Here is a 23,925-nt window from a genome sequence, read left to right on the forward strand (position 1 = left end):
AGAGGACAGGTGGGTGGGAAAAGATGGGAATGGTTGCCTAACCAGAAATCCCGGCTCAGAACTCCAATGCCCATGGTAGCCCAGCTCCCTGTCAGTCCCCAGACTGCTGCCATGAAATCAGTCAAGCAAAGGTGCTGACCCCCAAATTCAATTCGCAAGAGTAACCACTCAGGAAAGCAGGCCTAATAGAACTGACATACATACCCTGAGTACCTGCTGAGTCAGAATAAAAGCAATGAATTACAGGATAATTTGCAACAACCTGGATTCCCACAAAGGTGAGGGAGGCACAGTGGGTAATTTGGTTCAGTGGCTAAGGGCATTGGCTGCTCTTGCAGAAGACCCAGGTTCAGTTCCCAGCACTCACGTGGTGGCTCCCAACCATCCAGTACCAAGGGATCTGATGCCCCCTTCTGGCCTCTGTAGGCACTGCATGCATGTGGTACACATACATATACATAGGTAAGCATTCACACACATAAAAATACGTCTCTTTTTAAAATGGGCTGGGGGTTGGAGAGATGGCTCAGCGGTTAAAAGCATTGCCTGCTCTTCCAGAGGTCCTGAGTTCAATTCCCAGCAACCATATGGTGGCTCACAACCATCTGTAATGAGGTCTGGTGTCCTCTTCTGGCCTGCAGGCATACATGAACATAGAATATTGTATATACGATAAATAAATAAATATTTTTAAAAAGAGGGAGGATACAAATAAATAAATAAAATAAAATGGGTTGGCATATAATTCAGAGGCACAGCACTGGCCTAGCACATAAGGCCCCAAGTTCCATCCCCATATCATCAAAATAAATAAAGCAGAAAAGGGAAACAAAAAAAAGAGACCCAGACACATCTGTGGTAGAAATCACACAGGAAGACTGACTGGAAGCCCCCACCTCAACAGTGCCCCATCCTCCTCTGGGAACCTGTGAGGACATATGTGGCACATGAGGTTGGAGAATCAGATGCTCAGTAGCAGATGGTAAAGGGGAGAGAACTAGAGGCCACAGGGATGGCCAGGGTCACAGGGGTGCGACAAATGGGGGCTCAGGCCCACCAAGGCAAAGAGGCACTGGCCAAAAGAGGAAACACCCCTAATAACAGGAAGGGGGCTCTTCCAGAACCCCAAGGAACTCTGTGCACATTGATGGGACCACCTCAGGCTCTGACCTCTGAACTGGAGCCACTGGTGGCTTCAAGCCCGATACAATGACCCATGGGAAACTGCAAAAGGTTCTCTCAGTGCTCAGGTCCCCACGCTCCCCAGCAGCACAGCCAGTGGGGCTCAGGCAGCTTGACCTCCCAGGAAAGCCACAGTTCTGCTGACGGGCACATGAAGCCAAGCCTCTATCACTTACCTCTTCCCACGAGAATACATGGGAAGGCTTGGTGGGAACAAGCCAGGGATACCACCCGTCAACAGGTAAGACAGCCACACCAGGGATGACAGGGCACAGTACACAGAGGGGCTGGGTGCTCCTGCATCCTGGAGACCAGTACTGCTACCCGCTCTCTGTGGTAGGAAGGTTACATGGGCTGATTTGGGGTCTATGGCTACCTGGCATAATCCAGAGAGACTCGGGTGATAAAACTGGACTGTGATGGACAACCAGTCAGCCCTGGGTGGCAGGGAGGCATGAGATACTGATCTAACATAGACCAGGTCCATTGCTAAACACCAGGAGCACAGGAAACACCATCATACAATGGTGCTAAGTCATATGACTCCACGGTGCAGCAGTGAACTGACACCAGTAGAGCCAGCTACACATGAGTGTCAGGCACCTCAGAGAAGCACAAGTATACTGCGCATGTACAGGTGTGCATGGCACAAGTTTATTCCATAAAATTCTTCATAGCACTTTTCCCTTATAGACTTAAAATCCAGGATATTTCCATAGGTTTTATATTGTGCTCAGTTTTAAAAAAAAAAAATACAAAATGATCAGCAGGATTTGTGACATACTCCACACACTAGATGAGAAGCACCGTCGAGTCCTGACGACCAAAGCCTGAGACTCCGTTTACAAGTGCAGAGGACAGTCACAACAGAAGAGCCTAGGAACTACTAAGAGGGAGCCAGAGGCCATTTCCCTGAGGCCAGGCAGCTCCATCCCCGAAGGACTCCGGGATCCTAGGACACATGTAAGTGGTGGCACAGATGCCACCCAGGGGTTCAAGTGCCTCCAGACACCTCAATTAACTTTAAAAGATTTGACCTGTTCCAACACTGTGTTAAGACCCAGAGAGGGGCAAGAACCCTGCAGCAGAGGGGACTGGCCACAGCAGAGAGCTCGTGGCTGGAGTGTCGCTCACAATTCCCTAGAATGGTGTTCTGGCCATGGCAGACAGTACATGAGCCGTCAGCCCAGGGGTCCCAACAGCCATCTGTGAGATGACAGGCATGCTGGGCCAGATGCCCTGGCTTCAGTCAGCTCTGGAGAGGACAGAATGGCTGAGGGAGCCAGGCCAGTGAAGGACAGGGAGTATAAGTATGATTTCACCTTCATAGAGCAAGATGGGACAGTGGACTCTTGAGGCTGAAGGCCACATTGCTCCTCCGGTGAGCTGTTACCAAACGCCAACAGCCCCGCACCTGCAAGGCTGTGTGCCGACCTACAGCAGCAGGGCTGAGACGAGCCTCAATGTACCCTCCTGGTCTCTGAAGGCCACGCACATCCTGGAGCATGGGAGACCTGGTCCCCACCAATGACTTCGAAACAGGAATGCTATTTCCGAGCCCGCGGAATGTGCAGTGCCCAGGGCCATCTGGAGCAGCCGCTGTCTCTGGAGTGACCCTAAGTTCCATCACATGCACGGCTGGACGGTGTGGGAGCCATTGACTCAGAAGTCCTGCAGCTCAGGGATGTTCCGGTAAAAGTCCAGGGTCTCAGGGTTGGAGAAGGCACCCCGGTGCTCCACGGCCCTTCCAGCCATCACCTGCTTCACAGCCACCTCCACCTTCTTGCCGTTGAGTGTGTACTGTGGGAAAAGACAGAGGACAAACAGGAGTGCTTAAACCAGCGTGACACAGTGCAGCCTCGCCTCGGGTTTCTACCGACATTCTCTTCCAGAAAGACCCATAAAATCAGACACACAGTGGCTTCGAACACATGCCACAGCACCTGCAGACACCTTGAGGGGACCTACTGGGAAGGACATCACAGGCAGCACTGACACCATCCGTGGAACCTGCCACATGATCTCACGCCTGTGCCAAAACCACATGAACATGTGGGTGTCTCCAAGGCTGTGCAATGCACCAGACCCACATCCAGGAGCCCTAGAGTGGGTACACCAGGTGCCACATGGCCCTTGCCCAGAGTGACACTACACCTGTCTCAGGTGCCACCCCCAACTGATCTCTGTCCCTGCCCAGAAGGGTGCCAGTAGGACCAGGCTACTCAGTCATTTGCTCACGCACTCACACACTCACTCGCTCACACTCAGTCGCTCACACACTTACACACACTCACTTGCTCATGCACTCATACACTCACACTCACATACATCCACTCACTCACTCTCTCACACACTTGCTTACTCACAGATTTATTCACTCTCACACACTCGCTCACTTGCTTATTTGCTCACACACTCATCCACTCACTCTCACGCAGCCTGCCCCCCAGGCTCTTCCTCCCCACCCTAGGTGGCTATGAGGACACAGTCAAAACTCTTTCCCAGGCAGAGCGCAGACTACCCAGGTTGTTCCTGGTCAAGTCAGTGACTCGACTACTCCAGCATGCTCCAGGAGTCTCATCCAGCTCAGCCCAGCTGAGTCCATCTCCAAGTCCAGCTCTGCATATGGTTGCTTTGTCCGCACAGGGTGCCCAAGTCAGAAGCCCAGGGTCCCCCCATGATCTAATGAGCAGCAGCCTACAGGCATGGAATGGCAGCTTCACAGCAACTGTGGATAACGAGCTCGCACACGCTTGCACACATGTGCACGTTTGCACATGCATACCCCTATTCCTGACTCGAAATGTGACTGAACCAGAATAGGGGTCTGCAGGCCCACAAACCCCACCACACACGTGCAGCTCCCTTCAGAGTTCACACTCCTACAGCTGCCTGCAGGGCACACTCAGGCCATACTCAGGGGCGGGCTGCCCTGAGGCCTGCTGGGGTTAGTCCTGCCATCCCCCACCAAGCAGTGTTGAGCTGCAGACAGCCAGTTGCCTCCCCCCAATATGGCAGCCCACAGAAGCTGCTGAAAATGCAGTCAAGAGGGAGACTATGGTTGCTAGGCAACATGGTACCCATAGAAAAGTTAAGAGTAAGCTGCAGTCACCCCGGCTCTCATAGGCCAGGGCAGAGACAACGTACTGGAATGCCTCGAGTCTCCAGGATGAGGCTGGGCACATGGCGAGCAGACAGACCAAGGCGGATGGCATCACGGATGCGCTTCACGAGGTCAGGCTGGAAGGTGTGCCCAGACACCATCTTCAGAAACAGGACCACCCGCTCCTCGCCATCCCTGTTGTACTGGGGGACACACAGGCTGTCCTCCACCTCGTCAAAGGCTTCCACTGTAAAAGCAGAAAGGAAACAGCCTCACAGGAAGCTCTTTACAGACCACTATGCCATGTCACCTGTCCAGCTGACTTGGACTGAGGGATGCCCACGTGAGGGTATATGTCATCCATACTAAGATGTCGGTGACTGGGAGAAAGGGAGTCCAGGTCATCACCTGGTTATACTTATCTGCACTCCCTGGGGCTCAGGTCTCATCGGCATGACAAAGGAGGCCACCTCCCTAAGAAGGGTTGCTTTGGAGCCTGGGCTAGGACTAAGTCCCTCAGAGGTGTGTATCTGTGTCCTGTACAGTGCTGTGTGTACTTCAGCATTCACACACCCTCTCTGTGCCTGTTTCCTTTCCCTTAATCAGAGATAAGATTAACCAATGTTCTGAGCTTGAAGGAAGGCCAAGACCAAGGGACCTGAACCCTTTCTGAGGTTTTAGGAGGTGCCACAGTATGGCCAGAAGAGAAAATGTATACATGGGGGACCCACCCTCACCCCACTACATGGATGTCCACCCTCACCAGCTCTTTGGGGACCACCCTGGACCCGAGGGAGAACAGCAGGGGACATGCACGAACCAATGTTGTAGATCTCCGAGCTGCCGAAGCGCACTCCGTTCGGGTTGAGGGTGCCATCACTGCAGAGCAAGAAGCACATGGCTAAAGCATGTAGCAGTGTCCCGGCCCTCTGGGCAAGCACCACGCCCACCAGTATGGCTCCTCCCCTAGCATCCAGCTGCCACCTGCTGCCGTCTCTCCTCTCACTTTACAGGCCATGTCCCCCATGCCTCAGAGGGAATGGCAGGAGGAAGGGACAACTCACCTCCGGCCCAGCATGACGATGCCTCCTGTCTTAGGGTTGATCCTGCAGTAGTCGCCATGTGCCCAGACACCTGCAAGAAAGGCAGAACACATCGGCCACACTAAGGGATGGACCAGGATACATTCAGACACCAGAGGCAGGGACAGAAGGGAGGGGATGCTGGCCACAGAGTTCACAAGTCCAGGAACAAGCAGTGTGTAGCTGAGCAGAGCCCAAGGCCGGTGAGACAGTGAACTGCATGTGTCAGATATGGTGCACAAACCTATAGTCTCAGTACATGTGACTGCACACATGTAGTTTACACAAAGCCAACAACCCCTGTGGTGTTAGCAGCATCCATCCACCAAGACCTCAAGGCTACTTATTCCAAGCAAGGCAGAAAGAATCAGGGCCATGGAGAGGAGGGCCCTTTACAGAGGAGCATGACAAGGTCAACTGCAGGCGTCAGCACGTAAGGCAGGGGTGGCACGGGTGGCACAGGTCACCTGCTGCACAGCATCACCCTCCTCAAGCTCCAGACCTCCCTCCAACTGCCACTTCCACTGGAACCAGCAGACAAGCCCTGAACCAGGGGGCAGGCAGCCCTCAGCCCTCTGCGCAGTGACTCATGTGGCTCATGGCTTTGAATGCAGAGGTGGGTGAGGGTCACCTGAACCCAAGTACAGATCCTGAGCTGACACGGATGAGACACTAAGAGCCACTGGGAGCTGGAAGCCAAGCCATAGCCAGGCAAGGAGTGGCGGCAGGCTGCTCCACCTACCCGGGAATTTGGAGAAGTAAGCCTTCCTGTACTTGCTGCCATTCTCGTCGTTCCAGAAGTGCGTGGGCTGGCAAGGAATGGGCTTGGTGCACACCAGCTCGCCGCTCTCTCCCCAGACGGCCTTCCCTGGCACACGGGGAGAAGACTGAGCCTGGAATAATACTCATGACCACACCCTGACAACGCTCCCTTCCTTACGCTCCTACTTGGGACACAACTTTGCTGTGTGCAGGCCAAAGTGACCGACCCTGCATGTACACCATGGCCTCCCCAACAAAATCCACACACAGCCCGACCCCCGACCCCCACTGCTCTTGTGGCACTCCACCTCAACACCTACTTCTCTCAAGATGGGGTCAGGAAGTCCTTGAGTGCAAAACCCCACCCGCGGGAAAGGACAGTGTTCCCCATGGGAGACAAAGAATCATCATAAGCAAGGAACACATCTATGTATGTATCTCTCCCTGACATCCCAGAAGAGTCAGCGAGCTATTCACCTTCCTCGTTCCAGGCTTCCACGGCCATGCCAAGGTTGCGGGCTTGAATCTCACCCTTGTACACCGGGATGGATGAGTTCTGGCCCATGAAACAGGAGATGATGTCAGTGCCGCCTGCAAGCAACATCAGAGGACAAGTGACCCTCGGGGAGTGGTGTCCCTTGGGGACGGGTAACCTTCAGGGTTCCCTGTCAGCAAGATGCAGACCTACCTAGACAAGCACCACCCATCCCACAGACACAGGCCTGACAGCAAGGGCTCACGTGCAAAGAGAGGAAGCGTGACAGACTGGACCCAGCTCTGTACCTGCCATGTCTGGTGATGTTCTCTCTGACTGGGATTCCCTACCCAAGCACTCAGAGCAAATGCTCTCAGCTGGTCACGTGGAAGCCAAAGACTTAAGACAGATAAATAGGAGCCTCAGCTGATGACACTTACACACCACACACCTCCCCACGTGCACACACGCACAATGCACACCTCACACAGACACATACACCATACACTGGCATGCAGCAAAGTCAGTTGGAGCACAGTGGGTTGCGGATCCCAGTCAGGAGTCCAGAGGAGATGCAGAGTCCGTGTAGACACCCTGATCCTCACACTATGGATCTAGATGCCCCCAAAACTATGCTCTAAGTATAACCGCCTCCTCCTCCAGGTACAGGCAGGTATGGAAGGCCAACCACATGAGTGAGTACGTGTCTGGGGCATCCCTGAATGGAAGCCTAGAGAGGCCACTTCATGAAGTTATGAAAGTGAAGGCTGAATTGCCTTGGAGACCCCAAGATGTTGGAAGATGACAGAGCCATGGGATACCTGATGAGGAGAGCTGCCAACAGGGAGTAGAACCAGCCCAACAGGGAGAAGTATGTTGCAATCAACAAAGTTGAAAGGAGTTGGAGATCTGAAAAATGCTTTGACATCAGACATGGAGATAGTTTTGGAATGATAATGTATATTCTGTGCCATTACATGTTGTTAGTATGTGATCTGCTTTTTAAATTTGATTTTACAGGGAAATACAGTTAAGAGATTGCATGAGCTGGGCAATGGTGGTGCACGCCTTTAATCCTAGCATTTGGGAGGCAGAGGCAGGCAGATCTCTGTGAATTCGAGGCCAGCCTGGTCTACAAGAGCTAGTTCCAGAACAGGCACCAAAGCTACAGAGAAACCTTGTCTCCAAAAAAACCAAAGGAAAGAAAAAAAGAGAGATGGCATGAATCTCAGAAAAAATTTTGAACTTCAGACTTTTAAATAAATTTGAGACTGTTACAGACTTATGGGAACTTTTGAAACTGGACTGAATGCATATTTGCATTATGATATGGCTGCAAACCTTTGGGGGCCAGGGAGTAGAATGTGGTGGTTTGAAGGAAAACGGCCCCCAAACGAAGCGGCACTATTAGGAGATGTGGCCTTACTGGAATAGGTGTGATCCTGTTGGAGGAAGTGTGTCACTGTGGAGACAGGCTCTGAAGGCTCATATATGCTCAAGCCACACCCAGTGAGTCAGTCTACTTCCTGTTGTCTGCATATCAGCATGCAGCAGCTCCTTCTCCAGCACCATGTTTGCCTGCACGCCACCATGCTCCCCACCATGATGATAAAGGATAGAACCTCTGAAAATGTAAGCCACCCCAATTTAATGTTTTCTTTATAAGAGTTGCCGCTGCCATGGTATCTCTTCATAGCAACAGAAACCCTAACTAAGACAGCCCCAAGGATGCCAGAAGAAGGATCTAGGACTTGAGTTATACATGGTTAAAGTCACTGAACACGGATGCTAGAAACCAAACTCTGGTCCTCTTCAAGAACAGCAAGTACGCTGGGTGGTGGTGGCGCACACCTTTAATCCCAGCACTTGGGAGGCAGAGGCAGGCAGATCTCTGTGAGTTCGAGACCAGCCTGGTCTACAAGAGCTAGTTCCAGGACAGGCTCCAAAACCACAGAGAAACCCTGTCTCAAAAAACAAACAAAAAAGAACAGCAAGTACTCTAATCCCACAACCTGCTGTCACTCGACATACCACTGTGACGATGCTCCTAACTACAACACCCATCCATGGCTTCCAAGGGCCACCCCACATTTCCCTTCCCCTTTCCCTCTGCAGCCACTGCTTCTGGCCCTACCTGAGATGGAGCCAAGGAGCACACTGCTTTTGATGCATCTGTACACATACTCGTAGCTCTGGGCTTTCAGTGGTGAGCCAGTGGACAGGATCGTGTGGAGTGTGTGGAGGTTGTGAGTTTCCACTGGGGGTAAAAATGACCAGATATTAAAGCAAGCCCACTGCCTTTAGCCAGGCTCACATGCAGGACACAGCCAGAATGATGTCAGTTCCTGGGCTGGGGACACAGTGAGAGACCACTCACCTGGCTTCATGTCTTTCTCCTCTAACACTGACAGCCACTTGGCTCCGGTTCCCAGGATGGTGATGCTATGACACAGGGGAGAGAAAGCACCTCAGGCCTCCTGTAGGTCCCCAAAGCTTCCAAACATCAGCAACAGACTCCAGCCACAGCCTCCCACCTCCTGCCCTCCTGTTTAGGCTCCATCACTCTAGCCAAGCAGTTTTATGTAAAATGTTAATGGCCAAGATTTAAAAACACTAGTGGCGAGCCAGCTCAGTGGGCAAAGGTGCTTGTCACCAAGTCTGACAACTTGAGTTGAATCCCCAGGACCCATATGGTAGAACAAAGCCAACTCCCAACAAGCTGCCCTCTGACCCCCACCTCACACTACAGCATGCAGTCACACACACAATAAATGTTAAAAATGATTTAAAAAACAAAAAACAAAACACACTAGCAGCGCCTTCTGCTTCCACCATGATGGTTTCAGCTGGTGACTGACCATGGCAGTGCAGTTCTACTGGCACCAGAAGTCTGAGCCTCCATCACTGGCAATGGTTCATCCACCAAGTGCTGGTGGCACATAGTGTTTAAAGGTCTCCAAAAACAAGTTTCATAATCCCTAGCCACCAGGAGGTGCCCAATTCTGTGTCCTGCCCAAATGTGGCCTCTGCACCTTAGGGCTCCCACTAGCATCCACCAAGGGGAGAGACGTGAGCAAGGCCACAGGCAGCCACACCCCTGCAGTATAGCTCTGATGCCTCGGGGAAGACTACAGCCGACAGCTGGCCACTCACCTGCCCCGAGGGACCACTAAGAACTGGCCACGCTGTCCCGGGAGGACTTGTAAGTAAAGCAGGTGGGAATGCAGTTTATTGGCCTCACATCCCACATGTGTGTCACCCTGCATGCTTCAGCCTTCTTCTCCAGTTCACCTGAGCCCAGGGACACCCTATAAACAGCAGCCTACACCCTCAGCCCTGCTTGATCGGAGATTCCCTGGAATCACCATCTTGTGCACAATGCTGCACTGATCCTAACGCCTGTCTGTGCTCCACAGGGCACAGAAGAATACAGTCACCACAACGCCAGGGTGTGACATCAATTGATTGACAGCAGCACTTCAGCACACAGTTAATTGAAATATCACCCGAACTCCTTCAATACATGTAATTTCTACCGAAAGGTAATTGAAGTAAGAATTTAGAAATAAAAAACAGTAAGGAATGGAAGAATGGAGGAAGGGAGAGAAAAGAAAGGCGGACATCTTAAGGCTCTAACTCAGAGGAAGAACGCTTGTCTCATACATGAGGTCCTGGCTTCCATCCCACTGGTGCAAAAAACAAGAGCGAACCCCATTCCTTTGGCCTCTCTCTCAAAGTTCCGTCCCAGTCTGAGGACCAGTCCTCACTCCACAAGCAACAGGCCAAGGATGCACCTGTCTCGTCCTCTGTCCCCTCTGCTTCCAGTATTCTCCAGACCCTCTCACGCAGAAACAGAGAACTCTGGATCAGCTTGGGTCAACTGAGCAGGACCCAGGGTACCTACCCTATCCTGTCCACAAGGTCCCACAACACATTGGGTGTTGGAACCAGTGGGGAGCCATCGTACAGGACCAAGGATGCTCCTGTGGCCAGGGCTGACACCATCCAGTTCCACATCATCCAACCGACCTGCCACAAACAGGGAGACCAGGTAAGTCAGGCAGAGGTGTAGGCCGAGAATCCTAGCACTGAGGGCAGTTGGGGAGAGGCTGAAGGACTACAAGTTTGGGGCCAGCCTTAACTACGTTGTGAACCCCAGTCTAAAACAAACAAACAAAAAATGTTCTAAAAGGAAATGACACGCAGGCCCACTGACTACTACTATAACTACTAGTAGGGATTTGGGGAAAATCTGGGCAGATCTGGAACAAAACACAAAGGGAGGGAGGAATTCCAGCAGGAATCTCCAAATTGGAGCACAAGGGGGCACCCAAGCTTCCATACATGGATCAGAGGGAAGTCTGGGCAGACTTGCTGAGAACCTGAGTGTCACCCAGCACCCTAGGGTCAGTACTGGGAGGTGGGGACCTACAGCTGGTGAGGAAGTTCCCAGAAAGCAGGGAGTAATGGTGCATGCCTGTAATCCCAGGATTTGGGAGGCTGCAGCAGGAGGTCAGGGGTTCAAGACCAGCTTGGTCTACAGAGTTAAGCACCATCTAGCCTGGACAACTCAGCTAGATGCTATCTCAAAATGAAAAAAAATTAAGGACTAGGGATGTGGTTCAGTGGCAGAGCACTTGCCTAGCATGCCTGAGGACCAGGGTTCAATCCCAGGCACTGAAAAAAAGAAACATGAGATGAACACCCAAGACTCTGCTAGATGCTCTGGAACGTCTCCAGACTGGACAGGAACACCCCAACTCCCAACTCAAACTCCGGTTAGTGCCAAGTACTCCATGCTGCTCTAGGCTATTCCTTGTACCACCCAGCCCCAGGAGGGGCAGCAGAAGGTCACAGGACACACCGTGGTGTAGTAGAGCAGAATGTCGCTGCTCAGCATGTTGCCGTGTAGCATGTGCTCCTTCAGGTGCTGGATGAGGGTGCCCTGTGGGAGACAGGGAGAGCAAGGCATGGGTGAGACACATCATCCATCCCCCCTCCCTAGGAAAGTCAACTGGAGTGCTCTGGCTCTAAGGGCCAGCTTCCGTGTCACTCTGCCATCTGACACCCAAGTATACCCCATCCACCTATGAGCTCTCTGTCCCATCCCATCAGGAATACCAGAGACATACTAACTTCATGAAAAAGAGAGATGACCTTCACTGAGATGGGAAAGAAAACTCAAGGGCCTATAGCAGATGTGTCCCTATCCTTGGGCCCTCCTGAAAGAAGACGTCTGAAAACAGAGCTCAGAGACACCAAGGCAGAGGGGACCACATGGGACACCTCCAATTGACACCCTCCACTTTTGGTTTCAGTATTTACTAGGTAACACAATCCCAGGCTCCAAATCCACAACACACAGCCTAGGAAACACTCTCCCCCAGCGCTGCACCTAGCCCCTCCTGCTCGCCCGGGACAGTTCAGCACCCCCCAAACCCTGCACATGTGCACTCCCAGCAGCTCTGGCTGGAGGGTGGGGCTTCCTTCTCAGAGTTGAGTCCAGCTAGCACTGTGAGTGCCCACTGCCCATCCCTTCCTTTCTCTATACTGAGTCCTCTATGAGATCCTGAGGCAAAGTGAGGATGCCACCCTTTGATGCCCCTGGAATAACCAGCTCACTGCCTGGCCCACGGGTATGAGCACCAGGCTTACAGGGAGGCTCACAGGCTATGGAAGAGTCAGGGGGCTGCACAAGATTCGCATGTAACACACCAACTCCTGTCACACACTTGCACTCAGAAGAGGTCAGATACAAAGCTGCTGTAGTCTGAATGAGAAATGCCCCCACAGGTCCCCAGCAGGCAGTGCTCTTTGGAAGGTTATGGAGCCTATAGGAGCAGAAGCCTTGCTGGAAAAAGTATGTCTTTCAGGTTTTAAAATCTAGCCCCACTTCGACTTCTCTACTTCCTGACTACCAAGTGGCCTTGTGTTCCTGCCGCCATGCCTTCCACACCCTTTCGGGACCTGTAAGCCAGGGTAAGCTCGTTTCTCCTCTAAACTGCTTTTTGTTGGGGCATTTTATCACAGTCACAGACAAATAACAAACATGCCAGTGTTACAATCCTCTAATCCCAGCACCTGGGAGACAAGAGCAGGTGGATCTCTGAGTTCAAGGCAAGCCTGGTCTGTAGAGTGAGTTCGGGGACAGCCAAGGCTATATAGAAAAACCCTGTCTCGAAAAAAAAAGGGGGGGGGATAACAAAGCAAACACAGGGTTCAGCAGAAAGAACCTCCCAGAGGCTCCCCTTCCAATCATGATGGATGATGGAAGGAGGAGCAGAGTCTTCCCAAGGGTCACACCGCCATGCACCTGCCTGTCACTCTCAGGTTCTAAGCTCAAAGCAGAGCATTGCTTTTCTCCTCCAGGTCCATCCCCACACTTATCCTTTGACTGTTACACACCCAGGCAGACTGCCTTCCCTGGGGGAGGAGACACAGCAGCATGGTTCCCCAGGGGCGCAAACGAGAGCTCATTTTTTTGTCTTCAGTGCTGGTGCACACGCTCCCCATACACCAGGCCTACACTCTCTTCTCCCGCCGTCTGTGTTCATATATTTTCAGGGCAACAAACTCTCTACCATGCATAGTAATATATGCTTGTTATTCCAGTGTTCAGGAGGCTGAGGCAGGAGGACTGCCATGTTCAAAGCCGATCTGCCACACAGTCAAATAACAATAAAAATAAAAGGGGGAGGGAGACTCTCAAACCAGGCTAAATGCTTAGTCAGGTCCCTGGAGATACAAGGGCAGGGTGAGGACAGAGAAAACATGACCCCTCCTATCTGTCCTGAAATGCACCAGGCAGGAGGAACGGCCCTGGCCCATGGCCCAGCCCCTCCCTTGTCTGAAGTATTCAGTCATAGAAAAGAAAACAGACTAAGGCCCAGGTATATCATGAGAACTTGAGGATGTGTGAAGACCACCGACCAGGCAAGGAGTGAGGCTGTGGGAGAGGCCGACCTCCTGCCATTCAGTCTTCATGTCCTGCCCTCAGAAGTGTGTGTCCCTCTTGTGAGCATCCACAATGACAGCACAGGAAGCGCTCAGTGAGTTACTTTTAGCATAACCTAGTGGCTTTCGAGTGCTTCTGACCACAATCTACAGTCCCCTGTAAAACTCAAAGGCCACCCAGCTCCGGCTTGACTCCATAGGCTCACTACATCCCTTGCAAGCCTGATGTGCTGGTACAGTCTGTCCTCTTTCCTGCTTGCCTTTTACAGACGCTGCCAGCCCATCCTCTGGGCTCACAACCCTCTGCGGGCCCACAACCTGCAGTGTCAAGGTGGCTGGCTCACTGGACGCATCCTGCCCAGGCTGCAGTGTGCTCTACACCCCTGCAGCCTGTCACAGCCACAACAGCCAAGGATGCAGAGCCCCACTGCCCTGGGCCAGCTCCAGGTCTCCTGGAAGCATCCCACTCAGAGAAAAGCAGCACCCTGGGGACTCTGCAGAATGGATAGTCTGACGACTGTCACCTACCCCGGCAGAGTGCACCATGCACTTGGGTGCCCCTGTCGTGCCCGAGGAGAACATGATGAACAGAGGGTGGCTAAAGGGCAGCTGTTCGAACTCCAGCTGTGGTGCCTGTGCACCTGTCCCGCTTGCCAGGAAGTCATCCAGGAACATGCTGTAGGCAAGAACATGAGAAACCAACAGTGAACATTCCAGAATGCCAGAAGAGGCCTACTGATTCAGCCCCCAGCTAGATAAGGCCCAAGATCCCTCCTCATCTACCATAAGAGCCTGGAGCATTGGTGTGCCTGTATCCACAGCCCCCCCCCCAAAAAAAACCCTCAACATGGCTGGGAAGATTAGCTCACAGCGAGCCTATCCACTGGCCACAGACCCCGGGACCAGTGTGGACCAGTCTGCTTCCTTATTCACACTCCACCTCCTGATGCACAGCCCAGGACAGGAGTGCCTGTCCCACAGCTGAACCTGAAGGCTTCCCCACCCTGGGGCAGGGGCAGAAGGGCAGCATCAGGAAGGTAGAACAACTGGCCCGAAGCCACCACAAGCAAATACCTATCACCCTCGTTTATTACATCCCAGGCCTACAGCTGCTGTAGCAGTGAGGAGTAAAGGTAAATATCAGACCCAGAATAAATACAACTAACCCAAGCTGTTAACTAAGTTCTGCCCTGCCTCAGCCCACAGCCACCAGAAGTCACCAGACATGGGTGGCCCAGAACCAAAGAACAAATGGGAACAGCAGGTCTCCATTTTCTGACAAACCGAACTTCCACCACCAGGAGGTGGGATATCATTCACCTCAGCAATTTGCTGAGGCCAATGACACTGAAGCCCGCCCTGCCTGGCATGAGAAGACATGCCTCAGAGACCAGGGACAGGGAATGGCTTGGGAAAAAGACATCCAAACTGGTTCTGACAGTCGCACCCCACAAACACCTCCTCTGAAGCCTGTTGGGTGAAGCGCCAGTCTAATGGACACTAACTGCAGAGAAAAGTCCCTTTCTTTCAAAGGCTCCATAAACCACGTAAATAACCATGGTTTTGCTGCGCTCCTAAAAATGAAAAGACCAGGGGAGGTTCTGCCTTGCGCTCTCTGGCCCAGCCGCTCACTGGGCAGGCTAATCTGTGACAGCAGCAATCCTAAGAAAACAATGGCAGGGAGGGTGCCTGGGGTTTGACGAGGGGACTGCTCTGCGCTACACAGAGTAGAACTAACCATGGATGTGGCTCCCCTGACAACCTCACTTCACATCAGTTACTGATAAACAGGGATGACCCCCAGTTTTCCTCCTCACCTCTGCATCAAGGCCTCGTCAGACACAGCAGGGCTAAATCTAGGGTTACATGAATAAGACCAGATCTCCTCCATCTGGCTGTCAGTTACTAGGTTAGCAAGCTGCCTGGGTCCAGAGGAACAAATACCTGGGCGGGCTCACAAGGACCTCACACACAGCTGTGGCTGTGGGTGGCCTTCAAGAGACAGAACCCACTGGGCCTCATGGAGACGCACTGTTAGTTACCCATAGCTAGCTATGCACTTGTCCCAGAATTGACCTATTTAATTCACAAAGGCATGGGCCATCGGCACTTAAAGGATAGCAAGAGAACAGACAGGTGAATTACTGTCATGGAGCCACCCAGCTGGGATCAGTGGGAAACACTAACGGCCAGGGCTGGCCAAACTGCACTTTGCCCTCAGCATTCTTCCCAGGGAGCAGAGGCCAGTGAAGGACAGACCTCAAGGCCAGTCAGGAGTGCAAGAAATATCAACACGAATCTTTTCTATCAAATACTATAAAACCTGTGTTTAGTGTAAGGAATTCAAATCTTTCTATCTCCCCCCACCTTGTAAGACTTTCATGCAAGTATTTTAATCCCACCACCCACTAAAACTTTGTTTACCCAGAGACTCCTACTGCATTCCAGGGACTTAATGATCTGGGGCAGGGACCCCTTTTCTCCTTGAACAATGACACTCTTCCCCTTCCTCCTTCATTTCCTGTGCACCAATTCTTTCCAGACTAGCAAATCCAATGAGACTGTGAGGTCAGAGCCCAGCCAATGGGGAAAGGGCGGTCACCACCTGAGTTATCAGTGCACACCCTCTGGATCAAAAGTAAAGTTTGCCTCACCTGGACACTTCAGGAGGGAGTATTTCTTAGTACCCTGACTTATTTCTATCAGAAGCAATCACCCCAGATCTCACAGAGAAGCAGCCAGACAGCTGGCAACTCCTGACTACTTCCGTTCCCTCCTGATAAATGGCTGTGCTGTGCCTATGGGCCCAGCAGCCAGCATTTCCCCATACACACACACAGGTGTGTCTCATCCTCTGGAGGTCAGGGCACATGCTTCACATCCTGTGGGGCCACAGACGGCACCCTGCAAAAATCAAGGGTCCCAATGTCACTCACTGGCTATCTTAGTCCTCTCCTCAAAGAGGACAAGGGGTGGGGGAGGGCTGCCATGTCCCCACAGTCCCTCCTCATAGCCTGAGAGGTGGGGGGCACCTGCCAGTAGCACGAACTAAGGCCTAACCGACTGACAAACTATGAAGGCCAGAAAAGCAGAGGAGGGATCAGCAGCAGCCAGGAACAAACAGCATTGTTTCCCAGCATCCTGGGAGGCACAAGTTCAAGAACCCCACAGGGACTAAAACCTGCAGGTCCTTGACCCATCTGCAAAAGGGGACAGAGCCAAAGGGCATGCTCCCAGCCCTAAGCCCTAAGCCACCACAGAGGACACACAATAAGAACAGTGGCCCTGAGAGATCTGCACAGCCTCAGGCAGATGCAGGAGTGCCCCGAATCTTTACCAGCTGTGATTGGTCATATCCACAGATGAAGAACCCACAGATTCAGGTTAGCTGCATACACTATGCACATACATGTCTGTCTACACAGCATCCACATGTTAAGTACAAAACTGAGTGTGTCACGTGGGTGACACATGTGAGCATGCCTGTGCACACATGTTATGTAACACCAGCCTGCTCTGCCCAATCCAGGAAGGCAGGCCTGATGCCCTCCCCGGCCACAGCAAGACAGGAAGGAAGCTGAAGGTGCCTGTATTTCACTGCTATCTGGTCTGGAGAGACTCATCATGGGGGCCTCCCACGCTCCATACCACGGCAAGGTTTCAGCTAATGGCTTCCCCACCTCAGATATATGGATGGACCTAGTCTGGAGAGTGGTGGCTCCTCACCTGTTGGGGATCTTGGAAATGTCTATCTTCTCCCTTGGGAGGACATAGGGGATCAGCACCACTCTCTGCAGGTCAGGCAGTCCTGAAGGAGGGGTGGACAAGGTCAGACCCAGCTGCTGTCTGTGCATGCACCCAGGGCAGGACCCCAAGTACCTTTTACAACTCGCTGCAGCTTCTCCAGGTGGCCGTGTTCCTTGCCATTGTAGATAACAGCCTCCACGGAGAAGATAAGCTTTGGCTGAATTTGAGAAAACCGGTCCAGGACACCCTGAAAATGAGAGGAGGGATCATTGGAAACGATAAATGCAGGAGAAAAAAAATGTCAGTGTCAGGGCCGAGCAATGTCACTTGTCCTCAGCACCTGCAGCCAATACAGGCAGCCCATGCAAACTCTCCTCAGTGATGGCCACACTGAGGAAGGCCTCGACATTAAAAAGCCCAAAGACTCGGAAGCATGACCTAAAACAGAAAAGGTTCTGTCGGCCCCAGCAGAGGGTCCTCACTGCACAGGCCACTTCTCACCACAGCCCTCCACAAACACAGCCATCTGCCTTCCAGAAGGGTGCACGTTCTGTGAAAACTCGGTGTAGGAGGAACCTGCATCGACCTGCAAGTGTTCACATTCTCCTGTAAGCACGCACGCGGCTCAGGAAGCCCTGGCTGGAGGAGCAGGCTTACCAATACAACTGTGCACCACGCACGGGGAATTCACAGCCAACCAAGGGTAGCCCCTTCCGACCGCCCATACAAATGAATGTAGACAGGCACAGCCAGGGGACCCCTTTGCTGTACGTCCCCAAAGGAGAACAGATCAAAGCACTGAAGCAGACTTCCTCAGCCCCTGCCCCACCCAGGACGGCCAGGAGGCCACCACCACTGCTAGCAAGGCCAGTGAGGCAGGGAAGGCTCCTCCCCTCTGCACTTCTGCCAGCAGCTGCTCAGGACACATACAGGGACACCACTCGTCACAGACAGGGTCTGGCCACCTGCAGAGGGACCATTAGGTTAATTAGAGCTCTAAGTGTGACTAATTAGTTGCTCCAGTGCTCAGTGTTTCCAGAGCTCCCTGTGTGATGCTCAGCAGGGAGAGGCGCTGACTCAGCAGGAATCGAAAAGGCGGGGACAATTCAAGGTGCCCCCCCAGGCTACAGCAGCATCCCCTCAGCCTGGCAATCTGTCCCTGCCAAGCAGCCCACCTGGAGTTATGATACACCCTCACGCCTGGGCATCTCGTGTTCCGGGACTGAGCTCACCTCAATGCCATCATTTTCCCAAGCCCACATTGATTGACAGCAGAGCACAGGCACAGTGGGTCCACCCCACCTCCCATGTGCAGGGAACCCACGAGGGTCCCCACTCTCCCAAAATACGAACATGATCAGAAGGTCATGGGGAAACAACTTCTGGTGTCGTTGCTTCTGGTTCCACTTCTAAAAGAGTGTTCACAATGCAGACAGCTCAGAGAAGAATGGGACAAGGCACTGCTGCTCACGCCAGCACTTACAGGCTGAAGTGGAGGATCACGAGTTCGTGAGTTCGAGCTCAGGCTGAGCCAGCCAGAGGGTGAAGGTGCTAGCCTGACAGCCGGTCACACTAGCCTGACAGCTACCCAAGAAAAACTGAAAGATAGAATTGACCCACAAAGTTGTCTTCTGACCTCCACATGTATGTTGTGTCATGCATACCACACAGACACAGCAAACACACACGTAATTATTTAAAAAAATAAGAATATGGGGGAGGGGGAGGGAAATGGGAGGCGGCGGTGGGGAAGAGACAGAAATCTTTAATAAATAAATAATTTTAAAAAAAATAAGAATAAAACTTAAGAGCAGGGCCGGTGACACACACTCAGGGGGCAGAGGCAGATGGATCTTGAAGTTCAAGGCCATCCTGGTCTACAAATCAGGTTCCATGACAGACAAGGCAGCCACACAGAGAAACTCCTTCTGGGGGAAAAAAGAAAAAAGAAAAAGAATAAAATTTAAAAATAAAAGAAAAGAATTATACTAGTGAACTAGTATAATATAAAAAATTATTGTTGGATGGTGGTGCACGCCTTTAATCCCAGCACTTGAGAAGCAAAAGCAGGCAGATCTCTGTGAGTTCAAGGCCAGCCTGGTCTAAAGAGTGAGTTCCAAGACAGGCTCGTAGCTACTGAGAAACCCTGTCTTGAAAAACAAACAAAACAAAAACAAAAAAAATTAACTTTTATAAAAGTACTATATAAAAAACAGTAAACCTATTTTTTGCCCCAACAAAATAAAATTCTTGCCAAATCTGATTGAGAAAACAGTCATTAGCCCTGAAAGACACTCACACACAGCCCCTTACAGTGCAGCAGACCATGTCCAAAGTGTGGCTGTCACCTCAGAGAGTCTCTGACTGAGGGCCCCTGCCCACCAGTAAATGCAAGCGTGAGGACCGTGAGGTCTTGCCTTTGGAAGGGAAGTCTGTGGGGGCTGTCAGCCCTGGAAGTTCACTGAACCCCATTGTGGTGCTCTGCTCAGAACAGAGGGGAAAGGGAGACTCCCCCTTCCCCCCCCCCCGGGGGTGACAAAGATCCAACCTCCCGGCCCCACTCTTCCTTCCCCCCCATGAAAGTCCCCTTTGCACCCAAGACTCCCAGGACAGGGCACCAGGGATGACAGCCCTCTCTAGCCTCCATCTTTGAATAAACCTGATTCTTCTCCAACCCTTGCCTCCCAAACACTGGCTTTTGAGTGGTGAGCACCCAGGACCTGGTGCAGTGACAACAGTGCCCAACACCTGTCTCCCTCCCTCATTCACCCCATAAACAAAGGGTTCCCCAACACTCCAGGACCACTGACACCTACAGCACAGACACAGGGGCCTGTCCTGGTCTTTGCTATAGGAAGCGTTCAACCACACAAGACCATGAACTCTGCCTGCTGTGTAGTTGAGACACAAACACGGAGAGTCCTTGGTTAGGTGGTAAAAAAAAAAAATGGTTGTCAGTAAACACTCATAACAATGTTCGAAGCCCTCGACTTACATGCATGTTCTAAGCTTGTCAAAGTCATGCCCTCCTTTGACTCTCATGGCACCAGGACTTGGGAACGTTACTGAGAAGAACTGACTAAGACCTTGGAGCAGAGCATGCCAAGAAGCCAGTGGCACTGCTGGGGCTGCAGCTTGACCCCTGGGTACCAGGGCTCCCAACTGACAGGCTGCTCTGTTGGAGCAACACACAGAACAGATGGCAGGACAGAAGTGGGTGCTGAGGGCCCTGGACAGATCACATCAGCACCTAGAAGGGAACACCAGGCATGGGACCAAGGACAGCATTCACAGAAGGAAGGGCAAGTCTAGAAAGCCCAAGGCCAGAGAGGCTGGGAAGGAGCTAGCCTGGGAGGGTGTTAGCAGGTGGCAGGGTCTTCATCTCAGAAGACCACCTCCATTTTCAACTGGCCAAAAGGAAGACCCAGCAGCCAGAGGCTTAGGGCTCAGACATTGCAGGAACACCCCCAGCCACGGTGATAGTACTCAGACATTGCAGGGACACCCCCAGTCACGGTGATAAGGCCTAAGGTTCAGACAACGCAGAGATACCCCCAGTCACAGTGGTAGTAGTCAGACAGCAAAGAAGACAGGTGTTTCCAAGTCAGAGCCTGCAGGTCACAGCCGAAGCTCCCCCGGCCGGGCAGGTGAGGTAGAGGGCTCAGAGCATGTGAAGGAGCAGTGGGCCTGCTGAGGTCCCAAGAGCTGGGCCAGCTGCCTTGTGCTACAATGAACACCCCGCCAGCGCTTGGCAACCAACCAGGTGTCGAAAGCAGTGGCCGATGTTGAGTCACACAGATGGCCACCAGAGTGAGGACAGTGGCTGTCCTATTTCCACTCACATAACCCTCAAGCCGCTGAAGCACATTGCAGAATGAGGGCAACAGGCTGCAGGCTGAGCCCTAAAGCACGTGGCCTCTTAGAGGGTGGCCTCCCTGATGTCTCTAAAATAACAGAAAACAGAAAAAAAAAAACAAGTGGCTGGCAAGTGCGGCACTGAGCGGGTCACGTCCTGTGGCGCAATGGCCCACAAGCCACACGTGTGCTACACAGAGCACAGCAGAGCAGCAGCGGTCGGGAGACTAAGACAGGCCATGGTGCATGTCAGAGAAATGGACCTGCTCCCCGCTCCAGAAACCCTTCCCAGGGTGGTCAGTTCGAGTAGGCACAGTCTGAGCAGCAGATTCAATGACTTTGGATCTGCCCAAGGCCACAGTTCATAGGGAACAGATGTGGAGATGAGCAAACACTGGGACAGCCGGGGACGTAGGGCCCTAGACCAGGAACCAGTAGGCAAGGGGTAGCCTTTCATGAAATGCCATTTATCTGTCCCCTGCCAGGCAGCTCTAGGCTTGCTTCCTGTGTAAGGCAGGAAAGAGGACCAGTGAAAGGAGACCCTACCTAGAATCTGAAGCTGAGTGGCTAAACACAGCAGCAGCCTCTGGTCGAGGAGGAGACACAGCCAAGGCCCTGCAGGATGGAGGAGACAGTGGAGCCCTGCTGCCCCCTAGTGTCAAGAAACAAGCAAACAAGAATAACCCGGCCTGCAGCTGTGACTCCAGATTGCAAGACAAAGAGCCAGGGAACTCACTCACTGAAAACCAGTCCTTTGGAGTCACAGGCCTCTCTCTGGTGGTAACATCTACCCAGGAGAGGGCACTCCAGTACACTAAAGGGTGCACCCCACCACCACCACCACCACCACCACCACCACCACTGGAAGGCCAATTCTGGAGCTCTGCCTCAGGTCTGTGGCCCCCACACAGGATACTCCAGTTCTGATGACAAAGTGCTCTTTCCCTCCTAGTGAGCAAGAGCCAGTATTTACTGACCCAACGGTTAAAAGGGTCCCAACCACAGAGGCCTCCTGTGTCCTCTCAGTGCCCATAGGTGCATTACGGGTCTACATTCCAGGTTCTAGACCTCAGGTGGCCAGCCTCATACTCAAAGACCTTTCTGCCACCTGACTCTTAACCACCACCTGAGGGACCCAAGCAGAACAGCATCTAGGGCCACCTTGTTAGAATCTCCTATGAGGACTCCATGGGCCCCAAATAGTTCATTCAGCCCCACAGTAGGCCATGGGGCTGGTAGCCACCTGCAGAGTTTCAATCTAGGCCAACCCTTGCTGATCCCAGACAGTTCTGGGGTTGGTTCTATGTGGGAAAGGGCACAGGAAGTGGAAAAGAACACATGGGACATCACCTCTGCTCACTGGGCCATGGACCAAAGTGAGAGTCCCTGAACAATCACGCCTCCTCCATGATATCTCAAATGCCTTTGCTGAGAGAACAGGCCTCTTTTAGCAGATGTGAGTTTACATGTTCACCCCTGAAGAATGACCCAGGAATATACCCCAAACTCAGCCCATGCTCTACCAGTCCAGCACCCAGACCAACCCCTAGCTGTTGGCCACACCAACTGACCCAGCCTGGGTCAGAAGCAGCTGGCATCAGGAGAGCTGGTGGCATGGACACCATGTGTCTTGCTACAGGGCACATCCTCCTGGCACTTGGTAGTCCATGAGTCCAGGGCCCTACTGACCTGATGACTGTGGCTAGAGAAGACTTTCCCCGGTCGCTATAGCACACTCCAGCTGCCTGGGCCACTCTGGACACACCCAGTGCACCACGGTTCCACAGAAAGCCCAAGGAGGTTAGGACAGACATGCAAAAACCTCAGAGTCCCAAAGGCCCAGGCAGAGAAGGCCAGGTGACATCATGACACCAAACCAGCAAATACTGATGCACATACCACCTGCTAACCGAGAAGGGAGAACCAGCGGGCAGGAAGGAAACCAGAACCAGTTTGTTTGTAAACTTCAAAACAAAGCCCAAGTCAGGTGAGGTGGCTTATGCCTGTAATCCTAGAACTTGAAAGGCTAAGGCAGGAGGATTGAGCCTTAAACTCAAGGGCAGTCTGAACTATAGAGTATGGCTTTGTCTAAAAAAGAAAAATTAAATGACTCAAAACCAGACCCCTCCCTGTTCACGCTGGGTGTGTGCGAGGCTGTGCGCTCCATCAATCAATCCAGCACCCATGACAAGATCCTTCCTTGTAGCCTTCCCCTCCCTCTATGGCTGCGCAGGGAGACACTCAGAGCTCAGCTCAAACAGCCAAAAGCTCTAAGGGGTTGGGGAGTCCCCCCCCACCAGGGACACTCTTTGACCCCTCCAACAGGTCCCCAACTCACATTCACACCAAAGTCTGGCGACGTGGAACTCCAGATGGCACCAATACTGGCAGCGGCCAGCATGGCCTCCACGGCGTGCGCGCTGTTGGGTAGATAACCTGTGGGAGGGAGGGGAGAAAGCTCTGGGTTGAGGGAGTCAAAGCAACAGTCTTCTGGACGTTTCCCTGAGAGGCCTGAAGTATCTGAGAAACAGAGATGCCAGCAAGCACACTCACCATGCCTCAGTAGTCCACTCTCCTCACTTGAACCAGGGTGGTCCCTACACTTCCTGGCTCTTCTCCCTCACACTGTTTGCTTCGTTCAGTCCCTCAAGTGTTCTAAGCGTCTTCATCCCCGGGGCCTTTGCACTTTGTACTTAAGCACACCCACACACGCACCAGTCCACACTCGTGCACACCTGTCCTTCAGCTCTTCCATCACATGGCGC

At 52.5% G+C, this 23,925-nt stretch overlaps 1 protein-coding gene across 2 annotated transcripts in view; it reads right to left on the minus strand.

Moving 5' to 3' along the window:
• Positions 1-1,814: 1,814 nt before the first annotated feature.
• Aacs (acetoacetyl-CoA synthetase) overlaps positions 1,815-23,925 on the minus strand; it is a 40,275-nt gene continuing 18,164 nt past the window's right edge. Inside the window, exons 5-18 of one of the 2 annotated variants that reach the window (XM_050146494.1) lie at positions 23,499-23,596; positions 17,438-17,552; positions 17,285-17,366; positions 14,087-14,234; positions 11,469-11,549; positions 10,509-10,633; positions 8,982-9,046; positions 8,739-8,861; positions 6,607-6,720; positions 6,110-6,235; positions 5,350-5,419; positions 5,106-5,164; positions 4,330-4,532; positions 1,815-2,982 (exon numbers count right to left, since the gene is read on the minus strand). In XM_050146494.1, coding sequence (XP_050002451.1) covers positions 2,845-2,982; positions 4,330-4,532; positions 5,106-5,164; positions 5,350-5,419; positions 6,110-6,235; positions 6,607-6,720; positions 8,739-8,861; positions 8,982-9,046; positions 10,509-10,633; positions 11,469-11,549; positions 14,087-14,234; positions 17,285-17,366; positions 17,438-17,552; positions 23,499-23,596 — 1,547 coding nt within the window. In that variant the 3' untranslated portion in view covers positions 1,815-2,844. The remainder of the gene's footprint in view (positions 2,983-4,329; positions 4,533-5,105; positions 5,165-5,349; positions 5,420-6,109; positions 6,236-6,606; positions 6,721-8,738; positions 8,862-8,981; positions 9,047-10,508; positions 10,634-11,468; positions 11,550-14,086; positions 14,235-17,284; positions 17,367-17,437; positions 17,553-23,498; positions 23,597-23,925) is intronic. The other variant, XM_050146495.1, reaches the window with a different exon arrangement.

This window comes from Alexandromys fortis, unplaced genomic scaffold (genome assembly GCF_014885135.2).
Source record: "Alexandromys fortis isolate MF-2015 unplaced genomic scaffold, M_Fortis_MF-2015_v1.1 scaffold_56, whole genome shotgun sequence".
NCBI lineage: Eukaryota > Metazoa > Chordata > Mammalia > Rodentia > Cricetidae > Alexandromys > Alexandromys fortis.